Source organism: Pan paniscus, chromosome 6 (assembly GCF_029289425.2).
Source record: "Pan paniscus chromosome 6, NHGRI_mPanPan1-v2.0_pri, whole genome shotgun sequence".
NCBI lineage: Eukaryota > Metazoa > Chordata > Mammalia > Primates > Hominidae > Pan > Pan paniscus.
The window spans coordinates 23653020-23670687 of NC_073255.2; the positions used below are offsets into that span (position 1 = coordinate 23653020).

The window sequence follows — 17668 nt, forward strand, 5'->3', positions numbered from 1 at the left end:
AGCATATTCAATGAATGCATTCAGATATAACTGCATACATTTGAGTGATATATAAAAACAAAATCAACAGGAATTTGTCATGAAATAAAAGGGGATGGAGAAAAGATAGGGAGAAGGTGCCATTAAAGAGAACTCATTGGTCTCTGACTTGAGCCACTGGATCAATCATGGTACCATTTCTAAGTTAGAGAAGGCTGGCAGAAGTCCAGAAGTTTGATTTTGGTATAGAGTTTCAAGTGACTTTGATATATCCAAGTGATACTGAGTACATGGGCTAATATATATTGGGCTGGTTCCCAGAGAAGAGTCCATCTTGGAAATAGAAATCTGTGAAGTGTATGAGATGGGTGATGGCTGAATTCATAAGACTGGTGGCCTTGCCTAGGAGGTATGGAAAGAGCAGAGGAAAAGACAAAGACTTGGACTTGAGTAATTTCAGTATTTAAAAATGAGAAGACTTAGTATGAGCCTCCAAGGGAGATTGATTAGGAAGGGGAAAAGTAGAGGAAAACCAGGAGAGCATGAAATTATAGAAGCCAAGAAGAGTCTTGTGAAAAGGAAGATGCAGCCGATAGTGTTGAAAGTTTAGGGCCAGAAGGCTGAGAGGAAAAAAAAAATGACCTTGGAGTTAGTAGCATGGCGGCCATTGGTGACTTTTGTAAGAGCTTCTTTAGTGGACTAATGAGGTTGGAGGAGAAATTAGAGGTTGATAACTGAAGCAGACATGAGGAAAAGGAGAAAGTAGGACAGACCACCTTTTCAAGAATGTTGACTATTAAAAGGAGAAGAAGAAAAGCGTGGGAGCTGGAGGGATTGATGGAATTAAGGACAAAGATTTTATATATACATAAATTATAAAAAATATATATTTGTATGTAATTATAAAAATATATAATTATCAAAATTATATAGATATATAAAACCTTCACATACACATATATACACACATATAAACAAATACACACATATATACATATATGCACATAAATATACACACATATCATATATTATGTAATTTATACTTATATAATATATATAATGTTATATTTATATAATATACATTTTTAATATCAGAAGCTTGAGCCTATTTGAATCTCAATACAATGTCTATAATTTGGAGGGGAATTATACAAATGTAACATGTTAGTGCGAAAAGTTTTATAAGGGATGGTAGAAAAGCAGGAAGGTTGGGGTCCAAACTGCAGGCAGTGACACAGATTTTAGAAGGACTAACACCTTCTCTAGTGTAACAGAGAATAAAGGAACCCAGATTGCATTAGGACTCAGAGTCAGGCATCTTACTGTGTTCTATCTTCTCTTTTTCTGAGTGATACAATTCTTTTTTACAAGAAAGTATTGTGGGGGTAGGTGCAGTGGACTTTGTGCTCTCAAAGCAGCAGTGAAGAAACAAGGACACCAACTCTGCCTTCTGCTGCAGGCAGGTTTGTGAGGTATGAGAGAGGAAACAGCTACCACTTGAGCGGATTGTGGGAGAAGCAGCCTTTTGAGGTTTCAGCTAAGGAAAGGGGGGGCACTCAGAAAATATATGGAAAATGTAGAGGAGTTTGATATTCCTGAGAGCACAATGCAAGGTTTGGGTGGATCATGATGACTGAGAAAAAGTTTGTTGATTTTGGCGAGAAGAAGATCATTTTCAACCTAAGATTAAGCAGTTTCAGAAATAGTTTAGCAGAATGATGGAGGTTCCTGCAAAGGATTATGAAGTGAAAAGCAGATACTTCGTTCAAGGAATTTGGCTGTAAGTGAAAGGAGGAAGACAGAATTCAAGTCTTTTTTTTTTTTTTTTGGTTTTGTTTTTTTTTTTATAATCCAACTAATTACCTGTGAGATTTCATTTCCATTTTGTTTCTCAACATGAACTCTAGAGTCAGATTGACTTTCTTCCATAATGCTTTCTAAAATCCTTTCTTCTGTGTTTTCATGCTTTAACTCCTGCCTAGGATGCCTTAAATTTTTTTTTCTTCCTTTGTAAACACAACTTTTCTGGTAAGACCCATTAACATCTACCTCTCAATATTATCTGTTATATATATTTTTTCCCCATTAGATAATTCATTTTTGTTATAAAACTATTCGAAAAATATGTGAAATTTAGCCGGGTGCAGTGCTGCACACCTGTAATCCCAGCACTTTGGGACTCCAAGGTGGGTTGAATGCTTGAGCCCAGGAGTTCAAGACAAGCCTGGGCAACATAGCGAGACCTCGTCTCAAAAAAAAACTATATATATATGAAATTATAAATTAAAAATAAAATAACCCACATTAAACCTTCCTTCGTATATATTAGACTATGTATATTATTAATACTAACACTTCAAAAATTTACATGATAAAGTTTTTTGGTTCCACTAAATATTTATAACAAAATGTTAAAGACTATCTAATAGTCCATGGTATAAATGTACCATAAGTCATTAACCAATCTCCTAATGTTAGCTCACTAAAGTAATTTGGTTTTTCCTATTATAAATAAGACACTATCTTTTACATAATTGCTTGTGTACATAGTTAATGGCACCCTTAAGGCAGAAATTTTTTAACTAGATGACTAAATTAGAAGATACGTAATTTTTTAAGGCTCTGGATATATAGAGATGAATTATTTTCTAGAAAGTCTCTAATGAATTATCCTTCTACAAGCAGCATATGAGCATTTAGCGTACCCCCTCCATTGTCAGCATAGAACATTTTCTAAAAATTTAATTTCCAAGGTAGAAAAATGGCTTCTCTCTAGGTTCTAAGCTATGTTCATTTAATTACTAATTAAGCTGAATTTTTTAATAGCTACTGGTTACTGGGTGTTTTCTTCTTTGTGTTGTTATGCCATACCTTTAACCCATTAAACATATTTTTAATTGAATCACAAAAGTTTGAGTGTGGTTGATCTAATCATAAAAGTTCTTTACATGCTAATTATATTCTTGTATTATATATTGTTATTTTCATCCTATTGGTTTCCCAGTGAACCATGTGCATCTGTCATAAGCTTTACCAAATTCTCTATTCTCAGAAGTCCTGCAGCACTCTATAGTGTCAATCTACCATCTTAATGTTTCAGTCTCTATTATCTTGTGTTGTTCATTGATAGTTCCTTTCATATTAATATATTACCATCAGAGAGATAGTAAGTGTCTTAAGAATAAGAACAGGGAATATGTTTATCACCATTACTAGATTTCTAATTGACATTATGTTATATGATTCTAATTTGTTTATTAGTGTATTATTATATATATTCAACAAAATATATAGCAAATTAACTCATTGTGTGTTAATGACCATAACATTCTGGAAAAATGTGTGTATGTTTAAAGACCTAGAGAATAGATTAGTATTCTCAATATTTTTATATATGCAGTAAAAGTTTTGAAAAAAAGTCCTTGGGGTAGGTTGAAATTATTTCAAAAGTTTTAGGATTGTGTATGAAACAGCATTAACATGCTCTTTTGGGCGTGTTACTTGAACCATAGTTAAGCGAAAGGTAGTGTGAACCATGTGATAAATGATTACTTCACGTCAAACAACCCAACTTTTCTGAGCATGCTGGCTTTGCAAGGATTTATAGTTCCCTGCCTTCATGCCGGAGTTACTTCAGCTTTCCGTGATGCATTCCAACTAATCTGGAGGTTAAGGCATTTCTTGATCATGGATAGATCTGCTTGCTTCTCAGCCCTGGAATTCTTTATAAAATTCCAGAACGCAGGCTAGAAATTGACTTAGGGAATCCAATAAAGTTGCAAGTCTTGGCGGTCATCCAAGCTAAATTTATAGACTGGAAGAAATATGGGCTTTCCATTGTTCTCTTTTTCACCTTTCTGGGATTTCTTTTGTGTCTATGTGAGTGTGTGAGTGTAAATTTATCATTTTACTGACATTGGAGTGTAAATAACCATCAAGGAGATCCAGTTAAAGAATTTTCACTTTGGATCTTCTCTGGTCTTTCCAAACTTTGACTCAAACCTGCACCAAGAGTGAATTTCTTCTCCCTCTGTAGGATGTTGATGTCATAAAATAAGAAGTTGTTCTTGAAAATGAATCATGCTAGTTTAACAGCTGACATGCATGTTTGCCAGCTAGGTGCACCTCCCCAAATCCTGCCCTTCCCCTGACTCGGAGCCTTCCTTTTGGACATGATCTGAGAAAATGTGATCATATGTGTTGTTTCTCTTCATTCTATGACTGGCAATGGGGGAACAAAAACAATCTCGGAAGCGTATGAGACTTCAGTTTTGTGTGTGTGTGCCTGAGGCACTGTTGTGCCTGGAGATCCAAGCAATCCCTCTCCTGCCCTCTCCGTTATATCTGACCATTGAAAACCTGTCTTGTTTTCACAGAATGGGTTTGCTGTTGTGAGGCCCCCTGGCCATCACGCTGAAGAATCCACAGCCATGTAAGTACCAGGGACTGTTGCCCATCTCCAAGCACCACGGTTCCTGGCGGTCACCTGCCCCGTGCATGTTTCTGAAGCCTCTAATTGTTAGCAGATGGACTGAAAAATCTTGCGAGGTACTCCCAGAAGCAGATTTATGGCTTCAGAGATCATATAGCATTTAAAAAAATGCTCTGAACATTATTTATAATGGTTTTCCTGGATGATTTGCTTTCTTATTTCTCTGTTCTTCTCTATTCCGCAGGGGGTTCTGCTTTTTTAATTCAGTTGCAATTACCGCCAAATACTTGAGAGACCAACTAAATATAAGCAAGATATTGATTGTAGATCTGGTATGTATTCCTGGCCAGAGCTGCATTTTCAGTGATTCTAGATAAAGGGGAGTGGATTTATATTTCTCTGTTAGGTTGTCTTGCTTTTAGCACTTGCAAACAACTGAAGGGTGTGTTTTCCTTTGAATGTGGAAACTCATTAAACTCAGGATTGCAGTTCTGAAACCATAAACATTCACGTTTCACTTTCATGGTGTTAACTGCAATTTAATGAGAAGAAGGCGCAGATCAGGGCAAGTTTTATGATCCTTAAATGAATTGATACTTCCACAGTTAAAATAACCCAACAGAACCTGAATTTACTTTTCCCTACAGAATATAGACTCAATAGTCAGATGTGCTGGAAAGAATGCAGTTGCTTTGGTAACCAATTGGCCACTTCCCCTGGTTAGAAATCATGTTGCTTGTTGTGCAACAGTGGTATTATTAAAACAAGTCAGCATGTCACTCTTACTGAAAAGATCTCCAATCTCAGATGCCAGTTTGGGATGATTCTCTGCAGGAATCCTGAGTGATTGAAAGTTAGAGGCACTAGATTAGTCTTGTATTTTAAGATGATGCATTCTTACACAATAAAGTTAGAATTTGTCTAACAAACGGTTTGTTTAAAAGCAGATGACACTTGGCATATTGTCCACAGTATATTCATGAATAATGAGCTGGAGATCTGCCCCATACAAAAAGGACCAACCCAGGAAAGGGCGAAAGAGAAGTGAATGGTGATTTATGATCCCCGTTTTCGGTTTGCCTCCAGTTCTCAAGGAGGTGTAATAGGTTGTCTGACAAAGCATAGACAGGAAATGAACCCTGGCATCCAAACCGAACCTGGTACATCTGCACTTAATTAATTTTTGCAGGTGATAAAAGATTTAAAGGCAAAATATGCTAAAGGTTTTTTTTTGAAGTGCAAGCCTTAATAGTCTAAATCTTGTTCATATCTGCACTCATAATTAAATCTTATTGGAAGTCACGGCCTCGCCCTCCAGCCTTCCAATCCAGTTAAGCAGGCACACCAAAGGGTTGAGAGAGCACAAACAAAGCCATGTGAAGAAATGCTTAGTTAAGTTAAAATGAAGATAAAAGAAATGGAAGAACGATACCCATTTGTTGTGCTTCGTTGGAATGGGTATTTTTCACACACTATATTGAAGCATTCCTGCAAGCACTTTGGAGAGAAGAATATTGAAACCTAACTATCCATGTATTTTCCATACACGCCTGAGTCTCAATGTCAGGCATAGCTCACCATTAAAGAAATGTGTTGAAGGCCTAGATATATTACAGCAGCAAGATGTTACAATTTTACAAAAATCAAGACATCAGTACCCATTTTCTCATTTATATGCAAAATGACAGCTAAAGTAATTAATAATTGCTGTTCTGCATAATTTGTAAGATATTAAAACTTTAAAAATAGTATGCTCCTCTTTCTGTAAGTTTTATGCCAGGAAGATAAGCCAGAAACTTAAGAAAAGCAGATAAAGAGCAAAGATTGTAGGGAAAGAATTTTTCTAAGCTTTCTAAATTTGTCAAAATTATGTAAGAAGGTGATTGGTCAACAGTTTTTCCTATCCTTAGGGATCTTTTAGTGTTTACTTTCTAAAGAATCTTCTCTGCTACCATTTTAAAGTTCTAGGAGGATAGTCAAAAACTGTTAGGAGTCCCCTTTGAAAACACATTTGTGATATCTAGACTCAAAAGTAGTGAATTGTACAAGAGACTTGAAAGCTAAAATGCCTCCCTTGTGATAAATGGATACTTTGTATTTCAGAGGATGTATATGTAAAGTTTTGTTTTTGTACAGTAATACAGTATAGGAATAAAAGACTGCTGGAAAAATCTGATACGATTTATAAAATAAGTTACTTGGTAGCTCCAAGGAGTTTCCTGTAAGCTTCCTGGCCTTTGATTATGTATTTGCTCCATTATCCAATCAGAAAGGATACTGATTTCCCAACAGGCTGTAGTAGACGAGAAGTTTTTGTTTCAAATTCTCTAAATATATGGAGTTCTGTCCAAAGGGTTGCCTCTGAGATCACCACCAGCCCACATATTCTTACTTTCAAGTCTTCCAAATTCTGCAGCTGCAGGGCTACTTTGAGGAAATTCCTGTTTCTTCCAGCTGCTGAGAAGGAAGTTTTAAAGTGCCACGTGGCCTTGAGACATCCGTTCTCCCTGGCTGACAGGTCTATTCTGCAAGTTAGCAATGAAAAAGCCAATAGATGGCTTTTCCATAGCCAAAAAAAGAACAACAAAAAGTTATTCCTGCAAATCCAAAGTCATTAATGTTAGCTGGGGGGTGTGAACTAACTCCACCAAATTACAGCGCCAATAGATGGCAAAGGTACTCCTTTGTCCAGCAGTTTCAGCATTTTTATATGTTTAGTAAATACAGAGCTAGAGTTCTAATTTGCCTACTACTTTGGGTCACAGCCAAATTCAGCAGCGTTGAGTATTTTAGGCAAGAATGATTCTAGTTGATCTGTGGAGCTCATTTATTCCATGTTCCTTTCTGAGGCAGATCCCAAACATATTCAGACTGGTGTGGACAGGGAGCAGGTGTACTTGCTTTTCAACTTGCAAGAGACTGATCATTGTGTTTAGGGGATTAACTTGTCCTACAAGTAAGACTGTATGACTCAGGTAGCTTTTAGGTAATGTGACTTTTATTTTGACAATAGTACTTTTTAAGCTGTCTTTGTAAAAGGAAAGTTAATTCAAATGTCCTTAGATTTTGGGAAATTGCGTTGTTGATCAAGTACATTTAGATCTTTATTACAAGTCCCTATACTGAGTAACTAGGAGTGATAACATTAGCTGGTAGAATATATGATTTATTCAAGGTTACTCAAAGTTATTTTAACATAATAGTGAAAATATACAGGTTCTAAATCCTTGTACAGCATCAATGTTTGCAGTATGCTTTTTAACCAGTAAAATATTTAAATGATTTTTCAGCATTTCCCCACATATCTTAGATACAAGGTCTATTTTGGGAGTTTTAATGTTTCATTTTATTTCATTTCTATAGTAATTTCTCACAATCACCAATAATTTTCTTATCTTAGTTTATTATATATGTGTTGCCATGAAGAAACAAGCTTTAGATCATACCTGACCAATCAGTACTTTGTATGAATATTTTACAGCAAGGAAAACAAACAAAAAAATGATATATATATATATTTTTTCTTGAGACGGAGTTTCGCTCTTGTTGCCCAGGCTGGAGTGCAATGGCACGATCTCGGCTCACCGCAACCTCCACCTCCCGGGTTCAAGCGATTCTCCTGCCTCAGCCTTCTGAGTAGCTGGGATTACAGGCATGCGCCACCATACCCAGCTAATTTTTGTATTTTTAGTACAGACGGGGTTTCTCCATGTAGGTCAGGCTGGTCTCGAATTCCCAACCTCAGGTGATCCGCCCATCTCGGCCTCCCAAAGTGCTGGGATTACAGGCGTGAGTCACCATGCCCAGCCTTAAAAAAAATGATATTCTTAAGGCTATACTGTGAGTTGTTCCCCCAAACAGAAGACATAATTAAATTTAACTTTTATCACTAAATATTTGGTGAATATGAATACAGAATCAAGAATTGCCCCTATTAGAATGGATTTATGTATTTTAATAATAATGTCTGTTGAAAATCTTATTATGCTGTGAACAGGATTTTATTTCTTACTCAGAAATTTATGCACTAGTAAGTACCCAACAGATTTTTCAAGAACAAATAATTTTATATCTGAGAGAACATATCATTTTATATTTGACTGTTTTAAGTAAACATTTACAGTGTCCCCAGAGAAACAAAAGTAATCAAAGCAATATTTTTCTGCTGTTCAAATTGTGGATGCATTTATGCTCAAACCAAATGTGTCTTAGAACTGACTAAAATTACTATTGTATAGGGGAAATACAAATATCCCCTTAATGTTGTTTTTCAAAATATTTTATTTGTCCATTTTCTAGATATCCAGTAACAAACACAAAAGACATTGTGGCTTTAATTGTTTCACCCTTGTTTACATACAGGAAAATAGTTTTTTTTGTCTCCTCCTTCCTTTCCTTGGGATATTCAGAAATCCAGGAATTGATATAATTTGACTAAGTTATTTTTTTTCCTGATGATGTATGTCTTTAGCTGAAACAACTTTCTGGGATGATGTGTATGTGCCCCAACGTTATGATTTCTTAATTTTGGATATGTGTACCATTCAAAAAGGGGAAAGGATTATTGTATGTCTACACCGTGGATGGCAAGATCAATGCAGGTTTTCAGAATTCACCAAAAGAAGGCTATGATAGTGTCTAGTGAAGGAGTACTGGGCTGGAGATTGGCATGAAGACAGGTCATATAAATCTCCTATGGAGCAATAATGACTGACAACCCACCTCACAGGTTTGCCAAGAGGATCAAACAGATTATGAATGTAAGTTTCAGTTAACTGTATAATTGTTAAGAGTTTGGCCTTTGGAATAGGAAGTAGATTCAAGACCCAGTCTTGCAACTTATTTCCTGCATAGTCTTAGTAACTGAAACTCTCTGAGCCTCAGTTTACCTAATAATCCATACCAGATATTTATATAGTGCCTGACTTAAAAATTGTAGAAATCATTGTTGAAAATAGCATGATTCTATATCTTGCTAATATAAAGTAAGTATATAGTTACAAGTTTTAAAACTTTTAAATAACAGAACCGGAAACTATGTATGTTTGAAGTGTAGCAGTAATAGTCTATTGAATACAAATATATAAATTATCCACTTTTGGAGTGGCTCTTTTTTTTTGGTCAGAAGATATTATGAAGCATATTAATTGAGGTGTTTTTTTTTTACACTTGAAGTCTTTCAGTGAAGACATTTAAAATAATGCTATTAGTTCTATTGACTTTTTCATTTCTTATATCAATTCTGGCACGTATCTGTATCCTAAAACAGTGAGAAAAAAGAACTGTCAAGTTTTAGATCAGGCTTTTTTTTTTTTTTTTTTTGAGTGGGAAAGAGGACTGGTGTAGGGAAAGGAAAAAAGAGCAGGAAGGAGGCTGTAAAGAAAGCTATGATATGATATTAAAATTAGGCAGATTGCACATGATTGCATAAAACCCCATGCCATCTTTCTGCTTTGGCCCAAATGATTTAAGAGCTAATGAGCTCATGCTCCTGTGTCTTCGACTCTTGTGTTACCGTTTTATCAAAATGAAGTATGAAGTTTTTTTGCATCTGGCTTCTCTTTTGAAGTGATTCTAACTGCGGAGGGATTGCTAACTGAACTGAACGCTTCAAGAAAGCCAATTTATTCAGCTGGTTGCAAAGCCTTTGACCTTAATGGTGGGACTTGGCAAATCAATGCATACACGTATGTTTAGTGTTCTGTCAAGAATCGCGAAAATGCTCTGTAAGCCATAGATCCTTCTGCAAAATACTAGTTTGTAGTTTAGTTTAAACATTAGTCTTTTTTCAGAGGCCAATGAGGCTAGTTAATTAAGCCTGAGGGGTTATGAACTGTTGGCAGTTAATAAGTCATAAAATTCCTCCATAAAACAGGATGCAAGATTCCATCACTGAAGCAAAGAGTACAAAGAGCCGGTGTATAAATATCTAATTGTACCAAAGGACTGGGCTTTCTCAATGACTGCTCATCTGGAGTCTCCAGGGCATGCTTGCTGTGGTTTCCTGATTTTTAGAAGCCGGTTTAAAAAATGAGTGCATTAAAGGGTAATTTGCCTGAAAATTCAGGAAGTAAAGGGGGTGGTGTGGAAGCAGGCTGAAAGGGAGAAAGAAAAGAGGAACGTAGTGAGAAGACAGAAAATGAGAAAGAAAGTGGTAGAAAGACAGGGAACTAGAAATCAGAAAGGTTGTCTCCACACAAAGTTAGACATGACTGTATTTGTCGTCTGTTTTCATTTCCCTGTAGGATGTTCACCATGGAAACGGTACCCAGCAGGCCTTTTATGCTGACCCCAGCATCCTGTACATTTCACTCCATCGCTATGATGAAGGGAACTTTTTCCCTGGCAGTGGAGCCCCAAATGAGGTTCGGTTTATTTCTTTAGAGCCCCACTTTTATTTGTATCTTTCAGGTAATTGCATTGCATGATTACCCCTAATTTTCTTGTCCTTTGCTGGTGTTTTAAATTACACGAGATTACTGAATTGTCCCATGGGACCAAGAACCAGTGCAGAACAAGTGCATAACCCAGAGCACTGTTTGTCAGGGAAGGTTGGGCTGATTTGATGTGTTGTTTGATGTTTATTTCAAGAGCTCCCATGTGCTTGTTTTCCTCTCTTCTTGCTTTCTTCCATTTGCCCTCTTCTCTGCCCACCGTGGTGTGTCTTTCTCTTCCCAGGTTGGAACAGGCCTTGGAGAAGGGTACAATATAAATATTGCCTGGACAGGTGGCCTTGATCCTCCCATGGGAGATGTTGAGTACCTTGAAGCATTCAGGTTGGTACTTCTTTCTCTCTGAAAGTGGCAAATTGGAAAATAAATGTCCATTGAAATAACACCAAATATGGAAGAGAAATGTAAATGTCTAATTAAGGTAAATTATCGCTCAAAGCCACATAAGAATATGTATAAGAAGAAAAGATATATCAAGACCTGGTTTTGATTATACAGGTATATTGGCCAATGGCCCATTTTCCCCCTTCCCTCCCAAATAAGGAGAAAAAAATATTTTATTATTAAATAGTTCTCTCTGGAAAATTCTGCCTATTTTAACATATGATGTGGTTTTTACAGTAGACATTAGCATATTCATTGCCCTGAGAAGTCCTTCATTACCTATTTGATTTTGTTGAACAAGCATTTCTCAAACTTCATTGGACTACAGAATCCCTTTTTTACATAGCACCATTTAGCATTCCTAGTTCTGGGGAGCTCACTCATTTTAATGACATTGGCCAAGGCAATCTCATTTGATGGTAGGGTAAATGACTTTTGTATAGTTTTCCTTTCACATGAAAACATTAACTAATTAATTGGTTGCTTCCATTTTCTCTGGAACAAAATCTACAAAATGTAACATTAAGTACAGTGTATTCACATAGCATTCTGCTTTTGTCTAAGCAAATAACTAAATATTAATATAAATAAGAAAAAACAAATCAAAGGCTTCTCTTTGAGAGAATTTTAAAAATGAGCATTTCTTCTCTGGAATTAAGAAAATATTAGTTTGTAGTTTAAACATCAGTCTTTTTTCAGAAGCCAATGAGTCTAGTTAATTCAACCTGAGGAGCCTCCCTTGCAAGATTTTTGGAAGAGGTTTTAGCCTATTGGTAATGCATAATTTCTCAAATTTTTTATTTAGTTGAAAGCAAAACAACCACATGAAAAAAACTTACATGTGTTCATAGTTTTGAAATTTGCCATTTATAAGTTCCCATGAAGAAAATCCTGCTGATACTCTATATTTGAAACTTATGGAAATAATAGGGAAATTTTTTAATTAATGAAGTTTTGGTGGGTTTCTTTTGTCCTGTGTGTCATGCATACTTCGTTGTCTTATTTGAAGTTCATTTCTCATGAGAAAGCAGGTCCAGGAAAAATGATAGAAAAATAGCTATTTAAAAAATACATTTAAAATAAATATGTTTGGCTTGGCATTCAAGATACAAAGGAAAATTCTACCCACATTCTGGAATGTGTACTTTGGGAAAAAATATACACAAAGATATCCACAATGTTGTAGAAAAAAATGGCTGGAATAAAATTTTCTACCGTAAACTTGGGTTGATTGTGAAGATATTTTGCTTTAATTAGGAGCAAAATAAAAAATTATGTTAAAAAATAGAAGTTTTAATGTTATGAATTCTCTTTTTCAACATCACAAATACCATTACATTTGCAAATTTCACAAACATTATTAATATCTTGTAGGAACTTTAACAGGATAATAGACTTCAATATTATATCACATATGAATTTATTTGTCTGCCTCCCAAGTTAACCTGGTAACTTGCATGATACACATTAAATTCATGTTAAATACACTTTAAATTCTCAACCTTACTATCTCATATAATCATATCCATTATCTTTGATGCAGAATTCATAGATTTTTAAAATTATCATAATTCCATTTGGGGTACTATAGCTTTATATAAAAATAAATCATGTATGCACAGCAATGAAAGGCAACTTCTATTTTGTGCCTTTGTTTTCCCATCACAAAGTGAGCGGTGGATGAGATTTTTTTCTAAAGAAACTCTTTGAACACAACCATTCCATTAAATAATGTAAACGCAGATATTAAGTGCACATATTGTTTTGTGATTTAAATGGTAAATGAATGAAGTACTCCTGAATGGGGTTGACTATTCTCAGAATGGCGCCTTCTCTTTGCCTGGAAGGTGGACACTTTATATTAGCAAACTTTTCTAAGCTTCCCAGTGTATCTCCATTACTTGAGTTTAATTAGAGAAGTGGCATTATCTAGCTAGGATGCAGAAATGTAAATTTCTGGCTTTCAATGTCCATATTTATTTAAGAACCAGATTTAATTTATAAGAATCCTGCCATTTTGAACTATGGCCTGTCTGCTATTCATCATTTATGACCAGAAGTACTTGTGAATTTGTTACGGCTAGGTCAAACAGGTAAGTCATTCATTTCAAAAACCATCATTGAACACATATTATATGCTGGGCACTGTGGTAAGCACTTGGAATTCAGAGCTGTTGTTACTTTCAGGGATCATAATATATGTCATACGTATTATTCTAGAGAACAGAAGCGCTCAGAGCAGATAAAATGATTAACTTGTCCTCAATGGTTTCAGGAAAGGTTTCATCAAGTATTGTTCAACCTGTGCTTCTAAAGATGAGTGGGAACTTTCAAGGGGAGAAGAGGAGTTGGAGTCGGGGGTATTCATACTGACTGGGCGGAGAGAGTGAACTGTGAAATGCATGGAGCCATGAAATGATCTTTCTGTATTGGCTCAAGGACATGAGGTGGGATTGGTAGAAAGAAAATGAATCATATTTTGTAAACTCTTATGCAGGCAAAGGATAGCCCGTCTATATATGTATATACTCCTTTGTCAATTTGGGCTTAGTCAGATAGACTGCCAAATAATTTTTAATGTAGTATTATTTTCTAAGCTTATCCTTAATACACTTCTTGTTTCCTGGTATTGAACCAGAAGATCTTTCTGGCATCTGTGTGTGGGTGCAGGAAATGGAGGTGGGGGAAAGAGTAAATGGTGCCTTTTCTTTTCTCTTAGTTTTTAATTGTTTCTGGACTCTTATAAGTATCTTTTGAAGGAAAATCTCTCTCCCTGTGAAGCTACATTTATAGTGGGATATAAGATCGCTGCTTATTTTACTAGCCAAAATTTGTCACATATATTGCCTTCATGGTTTCTATTATGTGCTTTTTCTATAGCAAAAAAATCATAGACAAACCAAAGATTTCACATTTACTGTAAGCTTTAAATAGAATTTAAAAAATATAATAGAATAACTAAATTATTTCAAATGACTAGTTATTTCTTCCAAGCAGTTATCATTCATCTCTGAAATAATTGAAGGGTATACTTAAAAGATTCTTCACGAGAATTCTTAAAATATTCAGTATCAAATATCTTTTATGTTCAACTAAAATATATTTCCGAGGTTGCCATTGTATAAAATAATTATGACTATTTTTACTGGGGTCTTACATGCCAGGTCCTAGATTAGAGACTTTATAGACATTATGGCTAATTCTTAAGTGCTTTATATAAGTCACGGAACTACTAATTGGAAGGGCAGTAATTTAAACTTAGTTTGTGACTCTACAATCTATGCTCCTTTTGTCACACCACGTTGCTACTCTCTTCTGTTTATGACTTAAAATACTCAGGAGTAATAAAGCACAGTGACTTTTTACCAAAGTGTAAGACCTTCATGCCCGCATAGCCTCCCAACCTAAGGCACAAATGCCTAGTGAACAACATGGCAGAAAAGAGCTATTCAATAATATTTGGTTGAATGAGTCAATGAATGAATGAATGAATGAATCAGAGAAGAAAGAGGGAATAATGTTGTCAATGGGAGCATTGTCAAGCTCAGGTATTAAGCGAACCTAGCAAAAGTCTGAGGGAACTACCTTGGCTTCTTAAAAACTATGCTCTACAAAGAACTCTGAACATCTATGCATTTTGTTATAAGAATGTCAGACTTGTCTTTATTGAACAAATCTTTTGCTGAATGCCTGCTAAGGAATCTCTGTTTCAATCATTTCAAAAGGATGTTCCAATGGTTTTATACTCTCTACAGTCCATTGATGAGGATTGGGCACATTATTTTTTCTATAGACTAATTCTTTTAAGAGTACTGCAAATGTTAAAGTGATTATTTATGTCAGACCATTTAAGTGGTTTGTTTATAGTGGGCAAGAGACAATTATGAATCTCATGCTTCTGTTTAAATCTGAGAAAAATATCTTCAAATGTTTAAAAAATAAGTAGCAATTTCCAATGAATAAGATTTTATTTAGTAGTCCTTGAAATTATGCCTGTTTTATTAAATAAATAAACAAATGAGTGAATGGAGGACAATTCCTTTGTAGCCCCTTTTAATTTCAAGAAAAGAAATATAAGCCCCTTAAATTTAGCAGGTCTTAATGAAATAATTAAAGTGACCCATCTGGCATATACTGAGGACTAGCTAAAGAAAGGTCATAGAGCTCTTGATCTGAGTTCTTTAGATGGAAACAAGTTCTAATTTTAAATATCATCTTTTCATGTCAGTATGTTGTAGTATGTAGCTACCTTAATTAATATTTGTTATTGATGCATATTTTCAGTAGACAGTGAATCTGTACATATCAGCTCTTCAGGGAAGTTCATCTCAGGGGAAAACTCTGACCCAGAAGGACTCTCTTGCACTGAGGTTGTCACTATGCCAACTGAAAAGGGGACTTTGAGAGAGTTGTCTAGTAGAGGTAGTACACATTTAGTCAAAATTTTGGGGGTTATTATTGAAAACTACCTATTTTTATTTTATTGACTTATGTAGGTAGTATCTGTATTTAATCAAAATGCTATGTGCTTCTAAATTTAGGCATTACTAAAATATTTTGGACATATCATTACCTGGAATTTTTAGAAGCTTAATGTTTTTGCTACATAGTCAAAGCCATTGAACCATTTGAGCACATACAAGCAGCCCAGTGTCTATCTCTTTCTCCTGTCTTGAGTTCATATCTGTTTGCTTTAATGACATAAGCAAAACTAAAGTCCATTAATGCAAAATTGTGATTGGAAATCTGTCCAGATATCCTGTCTATTCTTAGTTCACAGTCAAAGTGGCAATTCTGTTCCTGATGCTGAGTCTTTAATATAGGAATCATGGCTTCCGGGGATTCCTCCCCTGCTTGTGACAAAAATGTAGAAAGGGCATTTAACTCAAGTGCAGAATGAAATAAAACCTTTTATTGTCATATCCACACTGCAAGTGCTCCTTGGACAAGTCAATAATGGTCAGCCTAGAGATTTCTTAGAATGGTTGGGTTTACCTTGGAACTATAGTAGATAATTTGGGGCAGGGCACATAAATAAGTTAAATATATTTTTCTCTCATTCTTATTTTATAAAATATATCATCATTATTCTGGCTAATTCTTAGAAGATTAACTTCTAAATATTCTTGTTATATGTATAAATTGAAAAAGCGGTTTCTAAATTCTATTTAAGAGATAAAATGGGACCATAAGTAAATATTTGCATTCACTCTTTTGGTAATGACAACTAAGTAAATACTGTTTGGTTTTTTTTTGTTCTTGTTCTTATTTTTAATATTTTAATGTAATTTCATGATAAGTGAATATAGAATAATACCATTGTAAAAACAACAATATAATAATAATAACATAGTAATATAGAGTATTCGTTGAGGCTTTAATTTTTGCTAGTTGTTCATTTTTTTAAAAAGCTTTACAAGTCCTTGAGTTAGGTGCTTTTGTTTTCCACAGGCAGTTACCACGCTTCTTGAGCTTCGGTAGGTTTCCTGATGTCACACAGCTGGTATATGGTGATCAGGGCTTCTGAGGCAGCAAGTGTGATTTTGGAGACAGTACTTTGTTGTTCCCAAACCATACAGGAACTGTAGTCCCTGTGTCAAGAGTATGGGATAACAAAACAATCATATACCGAAAAATTCTTTGCAATGCATTTTAGTCTATTTAACTTTGGCTTGGACATCTAAACTGGTAAGTGCCCCAAAATTGAAAATTTAGACTTTCACTACCCTTGATATCTCCAAGCCACTTCTCCTTGTGTCTTCTCCTCATCTGACATAGTAAGAGAGCCTATCAAATTAAACCCTTGGTTCTTTTTTCCTTTTAATAACCAATCTAATTACAACGGGGATATAAATGTTTTCATCTTTGTTAAAAGAAATATTCTTCTTATGTATGCATTTAGATTTTGTGGAAAGGATATGTAATAGAACTTGAAAATACCAAATTAAATTTTAATAGAATATATAGTGAAAAATGAACATTTAGATTTAATTTTGAAATAAAGCATGATTTCGTTGTCATCTAAAAGTCATGCTTAACAATGTCAAATGATTTGGGATCTTAATTTGTCAATGAGAGCTGTGGTTGATGCTTCCCAGTCTTGCAATGGATTCTCAATTGTTAGTGACAAGTAAATATATTAAGCTCATGATATCATGTATTTTCCCAAGGATGTTGAAGACAGTTTGAGAAAGAGGGTGGAGTTTCTTGAAACAATTTGCCAATATGAAATACTGTACATATCAAATTGGCCCTACTACCATCTTTCCCAGACCATTTATCATACCTCACAAATCAAGCCCACATTTTCTCTTTCTGAAAGACTTGACTAATAAAGAAGATGTGGGCTTCAATCTCAACTTGTCAATCAATCTTAGTAACAAAGCAGTAATGATTTTCATCTATTAATGTTTTATTTCAA

The 17668-nt window shown here is 35.0% G+C and overlaps 1 protein-coding gene across 14 annotated transcripts in view; it reads left to right on the plus strand.

Annotated features, from left to right (window-relative positions):
• Positions 1-17668, plus strand: part of HDAC9 (histone deacetylase 9) — a 911762-nt gene that overhangs the window by 733885 nt on the left and 160209 nt on the right. For all 14 annotated transcript variants that reach the window (XM_034963758.4, XM_034963753.3, XM_055115739.2 and 11 more), the window contains 4 exons: positions 4356-4411; positions 4656-4743; positions 10657-10776; positions 11090-11187. In XM_034963758.4, the coding sequence (XP_034819649.1) occupies positions 4356-4411; positions 4656-4743; positions 10657-10776; positions 11090-11187 (362 nt within the window). The remainder of the gene's footprint in view (positions 1-4355; positions 4412-4655; positions 4744-10656; positions 10777-11089; positions 11188-17668) is intronic.